Source organism: Urocampus carinirostris, chromosome 20 (assembly GCF_059441175.1).
Source record: "Urocampus carinirostris isolate Australia breed hairy pipefish chromosome 20, RoL_Ucar_1.0, whole genome shotgun sequence".
NCBI lineage: Eukaryota > Metazoa > Chordata > Actinopteri > Syngnathiformes > Syngnathidae > Urocampus > Urocampus carinirostris.
This window is the reverse complement of record NC_142368.1, coordinates 24,848,853-24,873,446: the sequence shown is the minus strand read 5'-3', so window position 1 is coordinate 24,873,446 and position 24,594 is coordinate 24,848,853. Positions and strand designations below refer to the sequence as shown.

General features: G+C 39.2%; 2 protein-coding genes and 2 pseudogenes across 7 annotated transcripts in view; 2 read left to right on the top strand and 2 right to left on the bottom strand.

Moving 5' to 3' along the window:
- Positions 1–24,494, top strand: part of fbxo25 (F-box protein 25) — a 48,474-nt gene extending 23,980 nt beyond the window's left edge. For 2 of the 6 annotated variants that reach the window (XM_088324558.1, XM_088324553.1), the window contains 8 exons: positions 40–89; positions 166–258; positions 327–420; positions 1,946–2,130; positions 5,215–5,397; positions 21,442–21,588; positions 21,782–21,808; positions 24,023–24,494. In XM_088324558.1, coding sequence (XP_088180684.1) covers positions 40–89; positions 166–258; positions 327–420; positions 1,946–2,130; positions 5,215–5,397; positions 21,442–21,588; positions 21,782–21,808; positions 24,023–24,112 — 869 coding nt within the window. In that variant the 3' untranslated portion in view covers positions 24,113–24,494. Of the gene's footprint in view, positions 1–39; positions 90–165; positions 259–326; positions 421–1,945; positions 2,131–5,214; positions 5,402–21,441; positions 21,589–21,781; positions 21,809–24,022 lie in introns of all 6 variants that reach the window. The other 4 variants (XM_088324555.1, XM_088324554.1, XM_088324557.1 and 1 more) reach the window with 3 other exon arrangements.
- LOC148346699 (U2 spliceosomal RNA) lies at positions 6,003–6,154 on the top strand (annotated as a pseudogene).
- On the bottom strand, positions 9,633–10,290 carry LOC148346698 (trafficking protein particle complex subunit 1 pseudogene; annotated as a pseudogene).
- Positions 13,415–17,240, bottom strand: LOC148346697 (retrovirus-related Pol polyprotein from transposon 17.6). Its single transcript, XM_088325638.1, has 4 exons — positions 17,100–17,240; positions 15,236–16,325; positions 14,690–15,115; positions 13,415–13,419 (listed from the first exon to the last, which is right to left on the bottom strand). Exons 1-4 carry the CDS (start codon positions 17,238–17,240, stop codon positions 13,415–13,417), a joined length of 1,662 nt encoding a protein of 553 aa, XP_088181764.1.
- Positions 24,495–24,594: the final 100 nt, after the last annotated feature.

Below are 24,594 nucleotides of genomic sequence, written 5' to 3'. Positions count from 1 at the left end.
ATATCATGAATATTTCTGCATTATTTTTTGCTTCTGTAGTTGTTTTCAGGGATAAATGGATTTATGTGCAGAAAGGCAGCACAAAAGAGGTGAGTGCCATCCCTAGCTGCTAAATTGGAGCGCTAGGTGGGTGTGTTTGGCTAACCATGTTGGGCTCACACACAGCGTCATGGCTATTGCACATTGGGAGAAGCGCTCAACCGCTTAGACTTTTCTAGTGCCATCCACGATTTGAGGAGGTTTAACTACGTGGCCAAAGTGAGCGAGCGAACACAAATTCTGTTTTTTGTGCCTGTTGATCGATCTTCATTGTGGATTTTCCTTAGCTTTTTCAGTTGATAGCCCGATCGCAACTGACGTCCTTGAGCGGAGCCGCCCAGAAGAACTATTTCAACATTCTGGAAAAGATTGTACGGAAAGGTAAGTTGCTATGTACTCTGCTCAATAAGGCAGACCAGATTATAAGGCGCGTTCCCAAAAATAGTGTTTTGTGATATATTTTTGATATATAAGGCAAATATTAAACCGTAGGGCGCATGGAATCAAAACTAAATTAAGAGCCAGGGTTGCATAAAAAATAAATACATTTGAATTGAAATAATTTATTTTATAGTACATAAATTAACATTCGAAAATCTATTTTTACCACTAGGATTACTAAAATCATTCATAAATGGTTACTGTGCTCTTCTCACTCCAAAGTATTTCCTTTTTCGCCAGCTAGACAGGTAGTGACTGACGTCCCAAATAACCAGAATTATTTTTTTTAGTTGATGTTTATTCGGTAAATGGCTTAAGGTCGCTGTAAAACTAAAAACAAAGGACAAAAAAGTCCCATTAGCTTGCTAACTAAACAGATACATTCAAAGCTAACATATGCCAACAACAATTCAAACAAAAGTATGTGATTTTACACAAAACATTATCAGGAAACAAAAATCTTTATTCAAGTAATTACATTATGTTTCATACTTACGTATAATTATTGTGCAAAGCAACAATAAAAGATGATTTGCAATGAGCGTTGGCATCTGAGCTGCTGTCCAAGCCCTGCGCTTTCCTTTTAGCAACAAACAACATGTCAACCACAAGAGGCCACTCAAAAAGCACTATACAGATGCTGCCCTAATTACGAACAAGATCAGTTCCGGACAATCGTTCGTAAGTTGTTTCAGTGCTATGTTTTGTATGGAATGTATGTTTAAGGCTTGTATAAGTAACCTATATTGTTTTTTACTAAAAATAAACATTGATTGATAAATAAATATAAATTTAACCTACTTTTGGAAGATAAGCTGTTAGAGTGGCCAAAAAAAAAGCGATCCAACCATTTTCTCAACCGCATCAAGCTTTCTTATTCCACTTTCATTTCAAAAGAAATGGATCGCCTCTTCTTTATACTTTACACCAACCAAATCAAATGGATGCACAAGATATTAAACAATAAAAAAGTTCTTAGCGCGCTGGAGATACAGTATAGAATGTTTACACACGAACTAGGAAGAGGAAGCTGGATTTCTTGTCCGGGGTAGATGCTGGGTGACCTCTCACAGCGCTACACGGCGGAAAGAAGCACTACAGTAATGTCCTGTACTTGGAAAAATGTGTACACAATACAAATTCTAACTTACAGCAATGTTCGGATATTTTTTGACATCCTGAAAAAAATGTATGCATGGTCGTAAGTAGGGCAGCGTCTGTATATGATTCTCATGAGCAGAACTATTACCGAATGCAGTATCATTTAATAGTAACTATGCATTTCCCATTTTATCCACCATATTTTCTGGTTTATTAAACGCTCCGTATTATTAGGCGCGCCTTAGAATTATTGGCCAAACTGACATTTTTAGGTGTGCCCTATTGTCTGTAAAATATGATACTTTGCGCAGTGTTGTGCACTATTTTTGAATCCTCTCAGCAAAAAAGTGTTTTTCTCCTACAGTGGTGGAGGACCATTATAATCCTCGGCTGGTTAAGGAGCTCCTGCAGGATCTCAGCGCCACACTGCACAGTTTGACTCTGCATGTGGGCCGATGCGTGTTAGTGGGAAACGTCAGCGTCTGGCTGTGCCGGCTGGACAATATTCTCAAGTGGCAGCAGCAGCTTAATGACCTGCACATCCCCAAGGTATGCGGCCCTTTCCTCTTTTATAAAATCTTAACGCTGAAAAATTAAGACCTGCTTGTTGTCTGTTGAGAAAATCAATGAGTCATTGAAGGCCACGCTCCTTATAAATGGGTATTCAATACAGTAATCCCTCGGTTAACGCGGTTAATGGGGACCAAAACCACCCGCGAAAAGTGAAAATCCGCGAAGTAGCGACGCTCCTTCAAAAATGTTTAAAAAAAAAATAAATATATATATATATATATATATATATATATATATATATATATATATATATATATATATATATTTATTTATATATTTATTTATTTATTTTTTAAATTATTTTCTTTTATTATTATTATTATTTTTTAGACCTGCAAAGCTCTGAACCCGCGAACGTGGAACCACGAAGTAGCGACGCCCCTTCATAAATGCTTTAAAAAAAAATATATATATATATATATATATATATATATATATATATATATATATAAAACATTTTTTTTTAAATTTATTTTCTTTAATTATTATAATTTTTTTAGACCCGCGAACGTGGAACCGCGAAGTAGCAAGGTCCCACTATATAGTATTGAATTCATATTTTATTTATCAACGTATTTGGTAATTTTATTGCTGCTAAATGTTATTTCACTCCTTTTCATTGCACTATTATTACTATGCATTTACAACTTTGGTCAGTCTTTTAGAACAAAATTGTAAACATTTTTGCCAATTAATCCTGATATTTATTTAATCTTATTCATCTCTTTTAAGGCTTTATTAAGTGTTTGTTCTGAAGTGCTTCGTCAAATCACGTTGGTAATAATGACAATAAAGAATATTCTATTCTATTTTTTTCATAAATGCCACAAGAGGGAAGCTCACTTGGACAGATTTTTGTGAACAATCGTGACTTATGGCTTTTCAATTTTACTGTAAAAATTATTTAAAAAATAATTGAAAAAGTGTGCATATCTAAATTTAGAATCAAGGATTGCACAAGCAATTAAAAAATTTTTAAGACGAATAAAGAATGAAGATCTTTACTCAAAATTACGTTATTTACTTTTACATTTGTTTTTTGTTTATTAGTTTTTCTTGTTCTTATTTTATTATTTGTTTATGTTACTTTTTTATTTTCACTTTTTTTAAATAAAAACATACATCGTATTATTTTGCAGGGTTATTAATATATTTGTGGTGACAGAACATTTTCAAAAATAAAATGTTTTTTTTTTCTTAAAGATTTTCTCTTCTTTTTTATTAATAATTTGACTTGTTATTAAAACCCACAAGTAAAGAAACAAACATTTCAGAGAACTCAGAGCAAATTGTTTTTATGAAAAATAAAAAGTCTTCTTTTTTTAAAGCTGTATAATGAGGATCACTGTCATTTTTACTAAGAATTACAGATTATTTTCCCCTTAGATTAAAATAAAGCGTCTGTATTATTGATACTTTCATTTTGAAATAAAATGCTGAATTGTTTGAACATATCATAAGATCGCATCAAAGCTCTTAGCTTCCCAAGTTACTTTAGAAAAGCACCACTTGTCTTTGCTTATCTGAACATTTAAGTTCTTATTAATAAACATATTGACTTACCATATTTATTTGTGTATTATGTGCATTTGCGCATAACGTGCACACCAAATTTTTAATCAAAAATTGGTATAAAATTATGTGAAACGTTAGCTCAAACTCTGCAGTTGGATGCAACAAGAATCAAACCTGGAAATCAAACCAAAGTCACGTCCATTAGAGCCTCACACCCTAATGGCTGGACCATCAGTGGTAAAGAAGACATGAAAAGGCATGCGATTTTATCTCATCATCACACTATTTTTATTCACGGTACCATTGATGAATGTGAATTTTGTTGTGCATTTCACATGTTATAATGACAATAAACAATCTATTCTATTCTAAGCATTGTAAGTAACAAACATTGTTGAATATGTCGAGCCATTATTAAAATATCTTAATGAGAATGTAAACTATGAACACAATACCAACATAAAATTCATAATGTGATTATTTAATGTCCTTCAAAGTGCTTTTTATCATCAGAATCGTTTCCCTCGTCGTGCCTTATTTGCGTTTAATTTTATCTGTCAAGACATATTTTTGTTTCCTCCATTCTTTCACATCTGGCCTTTGGTACTGTGAGTAAAAATAGTCAGATAATTAGGTAAAATCTAATGCATTTCCCCATTTCTTCTGTCATTAGTTCTCAACTGATCTGACTTCCAAAAGACAAACTGCGACCCAAATCAAAAAAAAAAAAATCCTCTTTAAATTTATCCAATGAAAGTATTGTGCAGTTTGAAGCTGAGATAATAGAATAAATTATCATTTTTTAAAAAAAAACAAAATGACCAGCAAAACCAAAGCAACTGCAAGTACTTTGAATAATCTCATATTACCCTTCATCACATATAATATATATATAATAATAGTATATATAATACATATAAGCGAGCCCCTAAAACTGCTTCAAAATAGCCACATACTAGAATAAATTCCAAATATTAATAAAGCATTTGCCTAAACATTGATAATAATTTAGTTATGTTGTAAATAAAGAATAAAATACAAGTAAAATGCTTTTTTTTCATTTTCAAACAATTTAACTGTCACTTTCAGCAGCACTTCAATGGCAGACACTTGTACCCCATTTTCGTATTTTGCAATCGTTTCCCTCACAATAGGTTGAAGAGGTCAAGCAGGGCGTTATCGCCATTTACTGTTAAGGAGTGGAATTGACCCTCCCATTTTTTCTTCTCCTTAGCACTATTTTGCCAAGGCAAAGGTCTGCGAACCACTGAAACCGGCTCCGCGACCCACTTTTGGGTCCTGATGCACCAGTTGAAAAACACAGTTTCTATGTCGCTAGTGGCCAGTGGTTAATATTCGGCGCTCTCACCGTCGTGACCCGGATTTGATTTCCGTTGCATCCAATGTTTTGCGATTGTGTTCAGCGATATCTTTTGACAAATCAATCATTGCACAAATACGGTCAAACCTTGTTTATAAAGCGTTATACACGAATGAATACCGTGAGCTTATTTCCATCTGTTTATGTCCTTGTTTTGTGCGCAGCAAATGTGCTCGGGCATGTTGTTCAGCGACCTGCCGCTCTACATGCAGAACAAAATCCTCTACAACCTCTCGGATGCTTATGACATCATCAACCTGGGTCAGGCCACGCCAACGCTCCATATCCTCAGCGAAAACCGGACACTTTGGAAGCGACTGTGCCATTTCCATTTCTCAGACAAGCAGGTAGGTGAGATCAGCTGCATCCAAACTGGGTGTCATACAATTGTCTTTAGCTCTTAATTACAATATTGATTACCGTAAATTCTGGACTATAAGCCGCTACTTTTTTCCCAAATTTTTAACCCTGCGGCTTATTCAGAGATGCAGCCAATTTATGTAATTTTTTAACGGCCGCCAGCTGCACTCGAGTAGGAGATGTAAGATTTAGACCGGTGGAAAATATACGCCGAGGAAGATCACAACTTATAAGCGTAAACATACCCTCATGGTGCAAATTGCACAAAATAAGGCTCATGACGCAGTTTCCATGTTAAATGCAAATGGGTACATTGCTGGAGTGTATAGAAGTAAGGGAGCGTGGAACAACGTCATCGCGATTGAGTTTCTTTCCGACGTTGAGTAAGACAACTTAGATGTCATTACCATGGAGAAAATGGCGGATGGTCTGCCGTGATCCTAAAGATTATGGCATTTATTAATTATTTATTATTATAATGGATATATATTTTTCCCACCCTTACCTTTGGAAATATACACTTTTTTTTCCTCGGATTACTATCAACGGGCACCCAGAATCTGCTGGTCTGCAACAAATTTTAAGTACCTATATAATTTTGCGTTCAATTTGGCAAATGTGATTTTTAGACTGTGTGCTTCAATGATGGACATTTTTGCAATTCGGTGATGGAATAAGAGCTTGCACTGTCCACTCCACGCATCGGCCCGGTATTGCAGTACCTCCGGGAACGGTGCATTCGCACTGATCGCTGCTTGGCCCTGTGGCTAGGACCTTGACTCAGCCTCTTGGCTGGGAGCAAATGTCTCGGCCTCTTGGCTTTGTAGTGTATTATGATTTGACCGATAATGGATAATTGATAAAGAATATAGAACAATAAACCTCTACAAAATCCCCCCCCCCATATAGTTTCAATCGCGGGACTTGGAGTTTGGCTTGGATTCATTTCGTGTTTATTTGATGTGGGTGCATGCGGCTTATATACAGGTGCGACTTGTGTATGGGCAAAATCGGTTTTCCCCTTAAAGTGTGATGGGTGCGGCTTATAATCAGGTGCGCTCTATAGTCCGTAATTTACGGTAAGTCTAGATCACAGGTGTCAAACAGGCGGCCCGCGGGCCAGATCAGGCCCGCTAAGGGATTGAATCCGGCCCGCGAGACAACTCTCAGAGAAGCGCAAGAGAAAAACAAGCTGCAGGTTGAAATGTGTCAACTTGATGTTGCCAAAGCCAGGTGCCTCGAACAAAGACACTGTACTTGAATTTATTTCTCTCTCTCTCTCTCTCTCTCTCTCTCTTTTTCACCCTGTTTCTCCCACTCTGTCTCTTTCACTCTCCGTGTCTCTCTTTTTTTCTTCCTTTGTTGCTCTTTGTCTCTTTCTCTCGCTGTGTCTTTTAACTTCTTTTGCTCTAACTTCTTTTTTTCTCTTTTCTCTTTCCCTCTTCCTACCCTTCGTGCTTTCTTTTCTCTTTTCTCTCCTTCTGTCTTTCTATTTCTCTTTGGATTTCTTTCTTCCTCTCCCTTTCTTTTCCCCCTCCTTCACGACTTTTTATCTTTTGTTTCTCACGCTCTCTCCCTCTCTCTCTTTTTCTTTCTTTGTCCCGCCCTCTCTCTTTTCCCTCCCTCTTTCTCTTATTTCTTTATCTCTCTTTTTCTTTCTCTTTAATCTACTCGTCCGGCCCCCGACAGAATGTTTGTTCTATCGTGTGGCCCCCGAGTTAAAACGAGTTTGACACCCTTGGTCTAGATAAACATGTCGCCCTTCTACCGTCAGGCTTTCCTTTCTTAGTCTCCTGGCTAAAATCATCATTGCAGCCTCTCCTTTTGTTGCATGTACAACGCTCGAATTAACTCGCTCCCCTTCCCTTCGTTCACCCACCTCCATTTCTCCTGTCTAATGTGCACTGTTGCTGGTACATCGATGATAAAAGTAAGACAAAATCAGATAGGCGTCGTGAATAAAAACATATACTGGACTGTCTCAGAAAATTAAAATATTGTGATAAAGTTCTTTATTTTCTGTAATGCAATTAAAAAAACAAATGTCATACATTCTGGATTCATTACACATCAACTGAACTATTTCAAGCCTTTTATTATTTAAATATTGCTGAATTTGGCTTACAGCTTAAGAAAACTCAAAAATCCTATCTCAAAATATTAGAATATCATGAAAAAGTATACAAGTAGGCTATTCAACTAATCACCTGAATCATCTAATTAACTCGAAACACCTTGCGAGGGTTTCCTGAGCCTTAAAAACACTCAGCTTGGTTCAGTAAACTAAATCACAAGTATGGGGAAGACTGCTGATCTGACTGCTGTCCAGAGGACCATCATTGATACCCTCCATCAGGAGGGTAAGACACAAAAAGAAATTTCTCAAAGAGCAGGCTGTTGACAGAGTGCAGTTTCAAAGCATATCCACAAAAAGTCTGTTGGAAGGGAAAAATGTGGCCGGAAACGCTGCACAACCAAGAGAGATGACCGCAGCCTTAACAAAATTGTGAAGAAGAGCCGCTTCCAGAATTTGGGGGAGCTTCAAAGACAGTGGGCTGAAGCTGGAGTCCAGGTATCAAAAGCCACAGTTCACAGACGTGTCCGGGAAATGGGCTACTTCTGAACTCAAGACAACGGAAGAAGCGTCTGACTTGGGCTATGGAGAAGAAGCACTGGACAGTTGCAGAGTGGTCCAAAGTCCTCTTTTCAGACGAAAGCAAGTTTTGCATTTCATTTGGAAGTCAAGGCGCCAGAGTCTGGAGAAAGGCTGGAGAGGAGCAAAATCCAAGTTGCTTGAAATCCAGTGTGAAGTTCCCACAGTCAGCAATGGTTTGGGGAGCCATGTCAGCTGCTGGTGTTGGTCCACTGTGTTTCATCAAGTCCAGAGTAAATGCAACTGTGTACCAAGAGATTTTAGAGCACTACATGCTTCCATCTGCTGAAAAGCTCTATGGAGATGAGGATTTCATTTTCCAGCATGATCTGGCACCTGCCCACAGTGCCAAAACCACCAGTAACTGGTGCACTGACCATGGCATCACTGTCCTTGATTGGTCTGCTAATTCCCCTGACCTGAACCCCATCGAGAATTTGTGGGGTATAGTTAAGAAGAAGATGAAAGACACCAGACCTACAAATGCAAATGAGCTGAAGGCCGCTATCGAAGCATCCTGGGCATCAATAACACCTCAGCAATGCCACAGGCTGATTGCCTCCATGCCACGCCGGATTGATGCAGTAATCCGTGCAAAAGGATTCCCAACCAAGTACTGAGTGCATCAATGGACATTTTCAAATGTTTGATTTAGTTTTGCTGTTATAAAATTATTTTTTTTACTTGGTCTGAGGAAGTATTCTTATATTTTGAGATAGGATTTTTGAGTTTTTTTCAGCTGTAAGCCAAATTCAGCAATATTAAAATAATAAAAGGCTTGAAATAGTTCAGTTGATGTGTAATGAATCCAGAATGTATGACATTTTTGTTTTTTTAATTGCATTACAGAAAATAAAGAACTTGGATTCAAACTGGATTCAAAAAAATGTACCGTAATTGTATTCGGCTACAGTTACAGAAAAAAGACGTAATCAAATTACAGGTACATTTAGTAAAAATAAGGATTATTTTAGGATTACAATTTTATTTATATATATAAGTATATTTATATATACATAATGCGCCGGATACACGAATTGTGCTTATCATCATTTCATTATGCTGTCACTGACACTGGAGAGATCGAGAGAGATGGGGGTCACACACGACGTGCGCGCACCACTACAACACTTTAAGAGACTCAAGGCACGGAGAGAATCTTTGCAGTTGCTGGCATGGCCTCCAATCAAAAGAATGCCTTTACTAGGTGGAAATTTCGTCATTATTTTGTTCATCGAGCTGAAAAGGGCAACAACACCGTGCAGTGCAAGTTATGCCTTCCAGCTGTGAAACTGCTGTCATCGTCCAAGGACTCCACTTCTTATTTGAAGAAACTTTTACAGGTAAGACCGCTATTATTAGCTTAAGTTAACTTGAGTTAGCTAGTGTACCTGCTGATACTGCTACAACTACTACCTCTGGAAAATATTCTCCAGCTATATTTTCAGTGCTTTGTCAAACAATAGCTCTGGTTTGCTGGTAATTCAAGTCTGTCCCATATTCCCACATGTCTATGTGTCCTTGAGCAAGACACTTAATTACCCAAATTGCTGCGTCAATGGTGAATGAATGTGCATGAATGGTGAGCTTGATGAGCAGGTTAGTACTCTACGTGGTAGTGTTAAATTTGTTAACAATAACTAAACGAAAAGATGTTGGGTTTTTTTATTATTACTGTCAAGCCACTTTATTGCTTGAATCAGACGTGTAGCTACTTGTATCGGGACAAAAAAAGAAACTAATCAGTTTGTGCGTGGGCTGTAATATGGAAGCGCTCTAACTAAAGCGTCCAATCGTGTGCTGAAGAGGTCGCTTTTCAACGGGTTGTCCAACACGCACGTAGGGTTCTTGACGATGTTCTCCACATAGAAATTGCTGTAGATCTGTTCCAGCGTGTCCCGGGCATTGCTCACGGACAAATCAGTGTTCATGACAAACTTTAGTCTACTGTGCGTCTCGTAGTAGTGGAGGCGTTAACGGCCAGTCTGAAAAGACTGAAAACCCTCCTTTAAGTCCAAATGAGACATTTTACTTACGAAGGAGCGTATGGAGAACAGCATGCCATACATCAGCTTGTACTCCTCATCCTTTGAGATGCCAGTTTGCTGCTTCCACTCATTCCCATTTCGGTCAAATATGTACAAGTTATGAACGGTCATCTCGATATGTTCGAGAGAGAGAGAGAGAGAGAGAAGCCAAGCAAAGCAAAGCAAAGCATCTTTTTTTGGTTTGAACAAATTTATTGACACTAATAACAGAAAACAAACATGACAATCTCAACAGCAATTAAGCACATTCACAATATTATATTTCAATATGACGTTTTTAACAGCAAACACAATGTGAGGTTTGAACAAGCAGCTGCGTGACTCACTCGTTTTCAGCGTTTCAGTGTTTATGAAGTGATTCTAAGTTAGCAAACGTTATTCTCTGTATCAAGACAACCGGATCATCATTTGCTGTATAGATAGTGACTTTCGTATTACGTAGCAAACGTAATAAGGATGGGAAACCCACAGTGGTGATGAGCTGTCAGACCCAAGGGGAATTTTCTGTCAGTTGACTATTGGTGTGAAGTAGTGCAATAACGGTGGCATAATGTTAATGTTTGTCCTTTTTGCTTTACCAGTAGTGGTTTACAAGCCTGAGGTAAAGTGCACAATAAGCCTAAGCCAAATGCATCAGTTCATTCAGGTGGTTAATCAAAGATTAAGTCAACATCATCTGATCTTATTGTATAGTTTAAAGCACTATTTATGCTTTTCTTTATTATAAATAAGTGTGACAAACTTGCATTGTCATTATCTATGCCTCAGTCCAGTCTTAAGTCTAGTGATGCCTTAAAATTGTTATGCATCAAAAAGATGAGAGAAAATGTTATGTGAAATAATTGCCGATTAGATGGAATTTTTTTTTTTTTTTTTTGGGGGGGGGGGCTAATTCATGTTCATCGTTCTATCTATCTCTCTATCTTTCTATTTTTTTTATTATATGTTGACAAAAAAGTAAATGATTAAAATAATTTCCCAGTTACCATGATCACTAAATTAATATACTGAGCATTAGGGGAATGACCAGTAGATAACTTTGGGATATGTCAGTAGTACCTCTTTTCCTTGGGAATTCTTTCACCTACTACCATTGTGACTAACAATACAAAGCTTTGTGATATTTGAGGTATTATTATTGCCAGTGTTATGAGTTACTGAATAGATTAAGCATTATATATATGTATATGCAATGTGCATATATATACGTATATAAAATGTATATTACAATTGTTTAATTTTTTTTATCTGTGTTGTTGCAGAGGAGGCATCCAAGACAGTTGCATCAGACTAAGGAGGACACCAGTCGATCTGAGATGAATGGACAGCCTAGTCAATCTGAAGATGGCCAAGAGGTCTGGCATCCTCCCTTCAAACAAGTAAAACTTGAACTTGGAAACAACACATCCCAGAGTGCTGTCAGTAGACTGATATTTGACTTTGTGATTGATGACGTTCAACCTTTCTCCTTGGTTGTGCAGCCTTCATTCAAAAAGCTCATAGAGGGAATCAGCTGTGGCAAAACAGTCATGTGCAGAAAGACACTAGTGCAGCGTATAGAGAGGGAATTTGCTGTCATGAAAGAATACTTGACTGCAACACTTAAGAAAGTGTCATATGTGTGCACAACAGCAGACTTGTGGACTGCACACAACAGAAGCTTTTTTTGGTATGACATGCCACTAGATTGAGGATACTCTTGAAAGGAGATCAGCAGCACTGGCCTGTGCACCAGTGAAGGGACGGCATACTTTTGATGTCCTTGCAGCAAAAATCAGTGAAATACATGCAGACTATAAGTGCAGCACAAAGTAAGGGCCCCAGTTACAGACAATGGTAGTAACTTTATAACGCTTTCTGAGAATTTGAAACAAGTGAGGGGGCAGCACCGGATGATTTGGATGATGGAATTAGGTTCTTGGATATGGACACAGCTCTGGAGGTGGAGATAGATGAGGAACTTCACTTCTTCCTCCCTCCTCATCAACAGTGTGCAGCACACACACTTAACATGATTGCCATCAATGAGGTGGATAAAGTAGCATCAAAAGGGCCGTCCCGGAAAGTGTATCGAAGTGCAATGGGAAAGTGTGCTTCTATCTGGAACAAAGCACATCGATCATCAGCAGCTGCAGAAGTCGTGCAGGATGTTGCCAGTATGAGAGTTACGGTTCCATGTGTCACAAGGTGGAGCTCTGAATATATGTCCATTGCCAAACTGACTGAACTTACAGAAGATCAGCTGGGAGACATATGCTCAAGACTCGGTGTGACCAGGCTGAACCCTCATGAGATGACTTTTCTCAGGGAATATGTAGCTGTCTTACAGCCACTTGCTCAATCCATTGATCTTCTACAGGGGGAGAAAAGGTGCTATCTGGGGTTCTTCATGCCAACAATCTTAAGCCTCAAATCTAAGCTCTCTGAGAAGGAGCCACAAGTGATGTACACAGCACACAATTACTGCAGTCATTGATGCAATTGATCATCGCTTTGGTGCCATGCTAAGCAGCCATGATGCAAAAATGGCTACAACTACCATGCCAAAATTCCGCATGTGTTGGCTTCCTGTTGAGAAGAAAGAGGATATGTGCAAAACAATGGTTCAGGAGGCAAGCTCTTTGGAAAATGGGAAATATGCGGCTGCAACAAACACCACCTCTGACACTGATGGATCAGATGAAGATTTTTTTGTGTTTGGGAAGAAAAACAGGACTGACAGGAGCACAGCAGAGGAAGAGGTTCGGAGGTTCCTTGATGATACCGTTAAGACCATGGACTCCCTGAATGCATTTCCTTTGGTTAAGTAGCTCTTCATGAAGTACAATACTACGCTGCCTTCCAGTGCTCCAGTTGAACGCCTTTTCAGTTATGGTGGAAATGTACTTACATCATCTCGTAGTAGAATGTCTGATGACCACATGGAGCAAGTCCTCCTCCTTCGTTTTAACTGAAAGTTTTGCCCAAAGCGCAGTTTTGATTGAATATAAGACTACAGTTGGGCTGCACATTTCCAGTCTCAGGATTTTACAAATGGTTCCTACCTCCTACACACTATTTCTGCAAATGTATAAGCAGCAAATGTTCTTTTTGCCTTGTGTTGTGTATGTAGTCGGGTTGCAGTCGGATTCAGAGACAGGCACGGACGGTACAGTCATAGAGTGTTTACTCAACTTCTTCTTCGGTAGTTCTCTAGCACAAGTACAAGGCTGCGCATAAGTATACAGTGACACCGCAGGAAGGGGAGTGTATTACACGACACCACATATTCCCTTTTTGTTAGCATAGGACACAACAGTAGCATTAATCTAAAATACGCAATAACTCTTCGGTAAGTATGAGCTTGTAGAAAACATACATTTCAATATTCATTACCAGATTAGAGGTAAATATTTATCAGAGGTAAGCAATAACGTAAGGAACTATACTGTCAATATCGGTAAGCAAAAGTGTGTAAACCTTGTAAACTTAAGCAGACTGTATGAAGATCACATCATAAACAAACATGACAATTTTTTTAACAATGAACATTCATCATGTCTTTTTTTTTTTTTTTTTTTTTTTTTTACATCATCACATCTTTTCTGTATTTTTTTTTTTTTTTTTAAGTCACATAATCTTGAAGCCATGCAGGAGCATGTCGTATTCTCGGTGCACTAGGAGAGGGATGTGTTGAGGGCACAGTTTCAGTTTCGGGTGGCTCAGCAACTTGGTCGCTTGGCAGGAGGCAAGCATCATTATCAGGAGGCTGTGGCGCTGAAACAGCAGCACAGGTGGAAGAATGGGCAAGGTGGAAAGCATTCCACACCTTTCCATCAGACAGCAGATAAGTGGCTGGACCCTTTTGAGCTACCACTGTCAGTGGCTTGGTGAACCTTGAGTGTCCTTTCGCAATGATTCCAGGTTTGCGGATGCGAACCGCAGAGCCAATCTGGAAGCTGGGTGATTTTGCACCGCGACGTATGTCGGTGTATCGTTTGGACTTCCGTTGTTTGTTTTGTATGTTTTGTAGCATGTTGCCTTTGTCAGCAGTGGGACGCATGGAGTGAAGACCTGTGATGTGAAGCTTTGTATTCAGTGGTCTACCATGCAACAGTTCAGCGGGGGATACTGAAGTCACAGCATGTGGTGTGGCTCTGTAAGTCTGTAAAAACTCAGTGAAGAAGGCTTTCAGTGGTTTACCTTCGATGTTGGCTGTTTGTAGACAGTCCTTGAAGACTCTGTTGAAACGCTCAATTTCACCGTTGGCTTGGGGGTAGTACACAGAGCTGCGACGGTGTGTGATGTTCCTGTCACTAAGGAATGCTTCAAACTCGGTCGACACGAACTGAGGGCCATTGTCAGTAACAATTTCCTGTGGATTACCTTCTCTGCTAAACACAATGGAAAGAAAAGTCATAACAGAGGCAGAAGTAACATTTGAGCAGAAGGCAATCTCAGGCCATCGGCTGTAATAGTCAATGAGGGTGATGGCGAAGCGGCAATCAGCAGGCGCAGAGTGAATAGGACCAACAATGTCCACAGCAACTTTTTCCCAGGCAGCAGTTGGGGTAGGCACAGGCTGTAATGGTGCAGTACGCGTGGTTGCGGTTTTGTCATGCTGCAAGCAGGTGCTGCATGATTTGATGGCGAGCTCAACGTGAGAATCCATTCCAGGCCACCAGTACAAGTCTCTCAGTCTTTGTTTTGTGCGAACTATCCCTTGGTGTGTAGCATGAGCAAGTTGGATCATTTTTCCCTGTAGCTGTTGTGGTATCACAACACGATGAGTGCCACGCACAATGACACTGTTCTGCAAGGCAAGCTCATTTTGCACACGGAAGTATGGCACGATGAGGGGGTCAAGGCCTTTTGCAGTACGAGGCCATCCCTTCTGCATGTACTGTCGCACCTTCTGTAGCACTGGACATTCCTCACATGCACTGGAGAGCTCATCAGCAGTGACTGCAGCAAAATCAGGAGACACAGCAGCCACCATCTCCAACTCCATCTCCTCGTGGTCGTCTGTGATGGGTAGAGGCAAACGTGACAAGCAATCTGCAGTAACATTCTCATGTCCCGGTTTGTATTCGATTGTGTAGTTAAAACACAGCAGTCGGGCAGACCAGCGAGCTACCCTCATACCTGCACGTCCAAGGCCTTTGGATGTGAGTAGAGTGGTCAAAGGGCTATGATCAGTCCGTAAAGTGAAGTGATGGCCCCAGAGGTAAGTACGCCACTTTTCAGTCGCCCAGACGCATGCCAAAGCCTCTTTTTCGACTGTTGAGTAATTTCGCTCGCATGCAGTCAGCGTCCTGGAAGCAAATGCAATGGTCTGCTCTATGTCACCTTTCATTTGTGTCAACGCAGCACCGATGCCATAGTCTGATGCATCTGTTGTCACGACAGTTGGCAGGGAAGGGTCGAACAAGGCGAGTGCAGAGCTAGTAGCGATGATCTCCTTCACTTTGGAAAAGTTTGCTTGCACCTCTTCAGACCAGTGAAATGTAGCAGACTGTCTGAGTAGAGCACGGAGGGGTTCCACAAGCATGGCGTAGTTGGGGATGAACTTTGAGTACCACGCAGTCAGGCCTAGGAAAGATCGCAGAGATTGAGCGTCGTGTGGAGGTGGAGCTTCAACCACAGCCCGTACATGGCCAGGATCTGGATGTATACCAGAGGCAGAGATGAGATGCCCAAGGAAGGACAACTCTGTTTTCCTGAAGTGGCATTTTGCAGCATTGAGCTTCAGCCCACTCTCCTGTAAACGTTTGAGGACATCGTTCAATCTGGCGTCATGTATTTCAGGCGTCTCCCCACTAACAATGATGTCGTCCAAATAGCACTGTACACCCTTTTGACCAGCCAGGATCTGAGACATCATGCGTTGAAAGGCACTGGGTGCTGATGCCAGGCCGAAAGGCACTCGTGTGAAACGAAACAGTCCATCTTGTGTTATAAACGCTGTAAGATCTCTGCTGCTTGGATGTAGCTGCACTTGGTGGTATGCATTTTGTAGGTCAATCGTGGAAAACATTGTAGCGCCATGGAGCTCAGTGAACACTTCCTCAATGTGTGGCAGCGGATGACTGTCGATCACCACAGCCTTGTTTGGTTCACGTAAGTCCACACACACACGAAGGCCACCTGTTTTCTTGCTCACGACCACCAGAGGCGACACCCAGGCAGACGCGTCGACTCTCTCGATGATGCCATCATTTTCCAGTTTTTCCAGCTCCTCCGACACCTTGTCACGCACGGCATATGGGAGTCTGCGTAGCTTTTGCTGGACTGGAGGGACGTCTGCACGCACTTTAACTTTGTGTATAAAACCTGTAGCAACGCCTAGAGCATTTGTAGTGTTGACAGTGTAACTCATCTCCGATGCGGCAGGTGTTGCAATCTGCCCATCTTGTATGTGGAGGCGAAGTGCAGTGAACAGGTCCATTCCCAGTAGTGGAGTACCGTCAGGAACTATGTAGAAGTCAGTATGTGCACTCTGGTTGCAGTATGTAGCAGTAAGTTGAAGACAGCCCAACACTGGAATTGGCTTCTTCATGTAGGTCACCAGACGCACAGCAGGCTTTGAGAGAGGCAAGTGCATGAATGACTGTCTGTAAATTCTCTCTGGCAGAATTGAAACTGCTGAACCAGTGTCCACAAGCAGGTCAGTAGTAATTGACTGTTCATCATTCGCATGGAGAGCAACTGTACACGTAAGGCGCTTTGGGACTGCAGCTGTAGGGGCTACATGACACACAGTAAGTTCTGGGACAGTAACTTCTCTTACTGATCGAGTAGGAATTGCGCTGCGGCACACTTTACTAAAATGTCCAATTTTTCCACATTGGTTGCATTTTGCATTTTTAGCAGGGCATTTGGGGTCATTTGCTAGATGAGAGTTGGATCCACAACGGTAGCAGGTTTTGTGTTGATTCCTTTTATCTCTCGAGCGCTGTGTATGTGTACTGCTCTGATTCCTTTTATCTCTTTGTTGCACAAACTTCACAGGAGTGTCGGACACGTGCACATGAGTAATAGCATTAGCTTCTGAAATAGCAGATTCGACTTGTGTAGCAATAGCGATCGCTTTGTCAAGCTTTAAGTCCGTTTCCAGCAGCAAGCGCTCTCTGATTCTCGAAGAGGACATCTTCTCAATGAATTGATCCCTGATCATATCATCAGCAAACGTGCCAAAGTCACAGTTAGCAATTAATTCCCTCAATGCGGCAATGAACTGAGCAGTGGTCTCGCCCGGTCTCTGAGCACGCTGACGGAACTTGGTACGCTGAGCAACGACATTAATCTTCGGTACAAAGAAAATTTCTAGCGCATCACAGGCGGATTTGTAAGAAGTGCCAGTGTCAGGAAGGGAAAGAAAAATTCTCTGCCCTTCTGTGCCTAAACAGTGCAGCAGTAGTGCGCGCTTTCGTTTGTCCGGCATTTCGTTAGCAGTCAATGCTAGCAGGTAATTTTCGAACATCTGAATCCACGTGGAGTACAACATCGTAGGCTCACCCGGGGTTTCAAGCAAAGCAGGGGGTTGTGAAATTCCGATCCAAGCCATCCTCGTCGCCAATATGTTGTGTATGTAGTCGGGTTGCAGTCGGATTCAGAGACAGGCACGGACGGTACAGTCATAGAGTGTTTACTCAACTTCTTCTTCGGTAGTTCTCTAGCACAAGTACAAGGCTGCGCATAAGTATACAGTGACACCGCAGGAAGGGGAGTGTATTACACGACACCACACCTTGCTTTATGTTCTTAAAGTGTAGTACCTTACATTCGTTTTGATTGTCCTTTTATTTCATTTTTGAAAATTCAGAAAGCACACCTGATTTGTTAAACATGGTGCGAATGACTTAAGTATGAGAATTTGGTGTTCACTACATAAGAAGTATACTTTATTTCTGTTTAGATTTGTGTTTTGTGGGTGCCCTTAATCTATATAGTAAACTTAAAAAGAACACTTAGTGTTTTATTAACAGAATATTTCCATTTGGAATTTTGCTTTAAACCCATACTTAGATTAATATTTCATCTACCTACGTGCTGTATTTACTTAATGGTGTGAGTGCTATATGAAAGACTAAAGTAATATTTTTGTGTTCACTGTACAAGGAGCAGACTTTATTTCTATTCTGTATATTGTGCTGTAAGCCTATGCTTTTAATTTAAACTCAAAAGCACCTGCCTGAATTTACATTATGGTGTTCAATATCTTTCACCTGCTTGGAATTTTTGTTGAAAATTTAGAAAGTGAATACTTTGTGTGTTTAAAACAATATTGGGCTCTTAATGTGCTCTTAATTCATAATGTGAACTAAAACAGAGCGTAGTTTGGCTGCAATGTGAAAGAGAAAGTTTTTTTTTTTGCTTAATAGACTATACTATGTGGTTAAGATTTGAGCATTTTCTTTGTAGGACTACAAGCAACTACCTGACCTTGGTTTCCTCTATTTCTTTTACAAGGTTACACTGTTGATTTGTCTTACACAAAATTTAGTAATTTTATTTATATTTAGTTTCTTTTGTCTTTTATTAGCATATTTGGTATTGGAGTAATCCAAAAGTAATTGAAAGTAATCAAGTTACATTACTGTAATATTATAGTACTTGGATTACGTTACTTACTACATTTTTCAACAGGTAACTAGTGACTATCTGTATAGATTTTTAAAGTAACCCTCCCAACCCTGTATATAATATATATACAAAGGCTCTTTGGACTCAGTTGGGCATTTTAAACACATACCGTAAATTCCGGACTATATAGCGCACCTGATTATAAGCCGCACCCACCACATTTGTACTTACACAAGCCGCACCTGTATATCAGCGGCATGCGCCCACATTGAAAAAATGCAACACAAACACAACATTAGCCCATACCCGACACAGTCCAAAAATCACAGCCGGCAAAATGTACGGAAAATGATACTGGTACTTAAAGTTTGAAAAAAGTGTATATTTCCAAAGGTGGGGGTGGGAAAAATATATATCCACTATTGTTGGCCGCGTCCACAAACACGTCTCACCTTTACTCCACTTCCCGTCAGCCGCCCCTTCTTTCTCATTTGCTTGTGCGAAACATCAGAATAAGTTTCTAAAATAAATACATTACAAATATATACAGTTGCAAATACATATTACACATGGTTACACATATTTACAAAGAAAGACGGTACACCGAGAGAGTTTTCAAAGCTTTAATAATAATATTATAACTTTCATCCCAAACCGTGCCTGTGAAGGTTAGCAAAACGCTACTAGCAACACGCTCGTGACACAGTAAACGGGCCTGTTAAAAAAAACATACCGTACATGCAGAAACCATGGTAAACCATCCTTATCTTCCTCCTTATAACCGACGTCTTCAAAGTCGTCTTCCTTCAGTATGGGAAAGAGACTTTGTCATACAGACGTCGTCCCACGCTCCCTTATTCAAAAACACGCTAACAACATGCTCGCAAAGTAAGGTTTACGTGCAGCGGCTGTTTTCTTCTTTATCGGACTGCCCGATTGCATTTGGCTTGAAAGTTGCGTCATGTGCCTTTCTTTTATGCAATTTGCATGATGAGGATATGTCTATGCTAATTTAATGTGTGCACAAGCTAAGAAGATGCAGTATTCCTCGGCGCATATATTCCACCGGTCTAAATCTTACCTTTTGTACTCGAGCGCGCGGCGGCCGTTAGAAAAATTACATAAATTGGCCGCATCACTGAATAAGCAGCAGGGTTGAAAGTTTGGGGAAAAAGTAGCGGCTTATAGTCCGGAATTTACGGTACTTAATAGAGAAAATATTTGATTTGAACTTTTTAAGGACTTCTCAAGCTACACACCCCACTTTTAATAGGACCTATACTGTATCATCTATACTCCTGTATTGAATTCATTGAAATATACAATATTTCTATTTTTTATGCAAAAATTGTTATCAAAGCAAAGGACTTGTAAAAAGGAAAATGTGTTAGTTACATATGTCAGTGAAACATTTATGCACAATATGTACAGTAAATATGTATGTAGAGGAGAGCAAAGTGGAATTAATGTTTGGTGAATGTGAGTGTGTTCTTGACTTTAGCCACCTCCTACTAGGGAATATGGCTTTGGTATATAGATAGGAAGTAGGTGGGTGGATAGGCCATTTTAGTTGGTATGGTTGGGTTAGTGGGTGGATCCTTGTACACTAATTGAATGAAAAAAGTCTGGCTGTTACACAATCATTTATCAAGAAATAAAGTGCAAGAAGTTTTGTTTAAAATATTGCAAAAAGGTTTAATAAAGATTTTGATGTTAATGTACATTGTGTTCCACTCACCCTAAAACTGAAACAGATTTATTTTGGCTCTGCCCATTGGTACAATATTTTTGGTCCAAAATCTATAATTTTATAGCTGTTTAGATTTAAAATTGGTTCAATCTATTTTGGAATATATTGTACTTGGAATATAATACTTGGAGATACACTATAGTGTATAAGTTGAAGCCAAAACAAACCTTTATTGTCTATATTTTTATCTTCATAGCCAAATTCTTTATTTGCAAAGGCAAATTCACTAGTAGAAAAATATTTTCTTGCCTTCCAATGTAAAGTAAAACAATTCATTGTATTCATACAGCTTTCCCAAAACCAGAAGGCCATCAGAACCAGTAACATTTGTGATCAGTTTTTAATGTAACTTATATCATTTCCCGTGGCATATTTATTTCCTTTTATTTTCTAACATTTTGATTGATTGTACTATTAACCAACTTGATGTGATTTTTTTGATGGAAATGTTAAAGCATTTCGTTCAATAAAGCATTTAAAGAAATGAAGAGAAGAGTAGCTGCAGTATTGTTTGTTGACCAAGCGAGAGCAGTATTGCTTCAATATGCAGGGTTGGGTAGGGTTACTTTAACTGGATTACTTTCAATTACTTTTGGATTACTCCAATACCAAATATGCTAATAAAAGACAAAAGAAACTAAATATGAATAAAATTATGACTCACAACACGTGGTAAGCTTTCTCTCCTGGCTCTGATCTCCGGCAAAACTAACAAAAAATGTGACAGAAACAAAATAAAAATAAATCCAAACAGCTTGCCAACATCATTTTTGCCGTTCCATGTATTCCGTTACTCCCCAAGCCTGCACAAAATGTATTAATTTTATTCATATTTAGTTTCTTTTGTCTTTTATTAACATATTTGGTATTGGAGTAATCCAAAAGTAATTGAAAGTAATCCAGTTAAAGTAACCCTACTCAACCCTGTCAATATGTGACTTTCAACTTGCTGCCTTCTGTACTACCTTTCTATTTTCTGCCCGTTTCAGTACAAATACATTTTGAATTCTTGTAGCACGTGACTCGAAATTTGGTCATGCCCAAGAACGACAGCGTGGACTGGAAGTTGATGTACTTCACTCTGCAGAAGCGCTATCCAATGAAGGAGCAGTATGGCGACACCTTGCACTTCTGCAAGCATTGTAGCATCCTCTTCTGGAAGGTAACATCAAAAACTGTACTTGTGGAAAAATGAAAGTGGTCCAGAATCTGAGTCATCAGCTTTGTTATTTTGCCAATGAAAAAGTGTTCCCGACGTACTTGCTTGATGTATACCAAGAATCTTGGCCAGTATGACTTTTAACCTCTGCTTTCTTTACCGCTTCCTCCTTGAATCACCTCCTTGACCCCTTAAGGATCACCACCTGGCCTTATTGTTTAAGGTACCCTCTCTCCCTTCCCGCCTTTTCCTCTTCTTCCCCTTCACTTTAGCATCTTCTTCTTTGTCCTATTGTCAAATGCACTCAGTAGAGCTCAGGTCAGCTCGGCACATCAGGGTTTTTCAGTGTGGGAACTAGAAGTGTTCACCTAACCATTGATTTGGAATTATCTTTATTGTCATTTTTTCAATTATTTTTTATTCTTTATTGACTTTAAAATGATTTTATTTAAGTTAAATATAATAGAAATAAGGCAAGTTGTATTTTCAACAATTACTCAGATTGTGGCTGAGGCAGAAATTAGATGTTTGTTCATTACTTATGACAGTGTGAGATAGGTTAGTTTTTTTTCAAAGGATTAGCTCTTTTTAATGTTGTAAAGTTAATTCATTAGAAAGTTGCTCAATTACTTCATTCAATCGACATGACACTTTTTCAAATTTTTTCTTTGATCCTTTTTCTTTATCTTAAGTCTTATGATCATTGTCATAGATATCTGCAACTCTGGATAGTTGATTTTTTTTCCAACAACCAACTAAATGTGATTTTTTTTTTGTTTTGTTTAAAATAATCTCCCGAATGCACTTTTTGACTTCGTTTAAGACAAAAAACGTTTTTCTTTCAACACCCTTTTCAACAACTCATGATACAAAACCATCTGAAAAAAATGTGTTTTCTTCAAACACAACCTACCCAAATTTTGTTGTAAAATAAACCTTAAAAATTGTGAAATTTTGTTCAAACCAGCCTCACAAATTTGGTTAGTTTGTTCTACAATCCCCCCAAAGTTTTATCATTTTCATGTACAAAATAAAATTATTTTCTATCGAACAAAACGAGTTATTAATTTAATCCACAGAAAAAAATTAGGTCATCTTTTTAATCTACCACTTCAAAAACTTGTTACTTTTTTAGTGCTACCAATATTAAGAACCTCACCTAGTTTGGTGCGCCATTTAATAGCTAATTACGAAACAAATAAAGAAAGAAATCAAGTAATATTATTTTTTTACAGACGCTGCCTTACTTTCGAATGAGATTGTTCGTAAGTTGAATTTGTTCTTAAGTTGCTTCAGTGCTATATTTTGTATGTTTAAGGTTTATATAAGTATGTTTAAGGCTTGTATAAGTAACCTGTATTGTTTTGAAACTGAAAAATAAACCTTTAATAAAATAATTTGTTCTTTAACGTTACGAGGCAGGCTGATGCATATTACTTAAAAACAAAGCTACACATTAGGTGTTGAAATTCTGTGGTCTGTAAAGCCCTGTGAGACTCCTTGTGATTAAGGGCTATGAAAATAAACTTGACATGACTATACAGATAAATAAATTTAAGTTTAACTTACTTTTGGAAGAGTTAGACAACTTCCTCCTACGTGCTAAAATGTGGACGGAAAAAAAGCTAACCAACCATTTCCTCATCCGCATCAAGCTTTCTTATTCCACTTACATTTCAAAATAAACGGCTCGCCTCTTCTTTACACTTTAAACCACACAAATCACGAAGTAGAAGCCGGATTTCTTCTTTGGGGGTGGATGCTGGGTGACCTCTCACAGCGCCACTCTTCTTTACACTTTACACCAACCAAATCGAATGGATGCACGACATGAAACAATAAAAACGTCAAAGTTCTTAGCGTGCTAGAGATACAGTGCAGTGTGTATACACACAAATCACGAAGTACAAGCCGGATTTCTTCTCCGGGGTGGATGCTGGGTGACCTCTCACAACGCCACGCGGCGGAAACGAGCACTACAGCACTGTCTTCTACCGGGAAAAAGGTGCACACAATAGAAAATCCAACTTACAGCAATGTCCTGATATTTTTCGACATCCCGAAAAAAATGTTCGTATCTACCATTTTACATAAGTCGAATGGTTGTAAGTAGGGGAGCGTCTGTATTGCCGATGTTGATTTTCCTTGTTTATTTATGGTGAATCAGTGCTATTTACTGGACACTTGCAGTAACAGCAGACTTGGCGTGCTGTGTCTTTTTGTCCAAAAAACACTTTCGACTTAAAAATGGCTCTCTTAAATGCTAATACGAAAACATCTTCAAAATCTGAAAATTGTCTTTATCCATTCTGAAATATATTTTTGATGTGTCTAGCTCAGCTTTTTAAAAACAACTCATGTTATACAACAATACTCTACAAAAATCAGGTTGTTTTTATGAAACAACCACCCCTAACCTTACCTAATGTTTTGTTAGGACTGCGGCCACCCGTGCACAGCAAACGACCCGGACAGTTGCCTTGTGCCCATCTCGCCGCAACATTTCATCGACCTCTTTCGCTTCTAAGTGTGCCAAACCCCACCGTTGTTTACCATCAATGCAAAGGGCTTCAAAAGAGTCGCATTCTGACATGCGTCTCTGTAGCGCACAACCGTCGTAATGGCGACAGGGGTAGGTCCCGTGTACGTAGTACGTTGATAAATTTACACATCTACAAACGGACGGTAAAAAACTGTATATAAACATGTACAAAGTGTACAGTACAGAGAATTTTCGCATGTGGCTAGTTATGAGAAGTGTATTTTTTTTTTTAAGTTTTTGTGACCTGTTAGGAGAATTCTGATTGATGAATGAATCACCTCTTATGCCCTAAAGTTGATCAATGTTTTGTGGCGTTGGTAATGTATTTTCTTTCCCGCATGTTGCCATGTAAATCCCTATTTACGGAGCAACGTTTTCCTGTGTTATTTATATACGTCGGGGACTTTTTGTATCCTTTCAACTTTTTGTAATACAGTACAGTATTTTGTTTCCTTGGGACTATTATG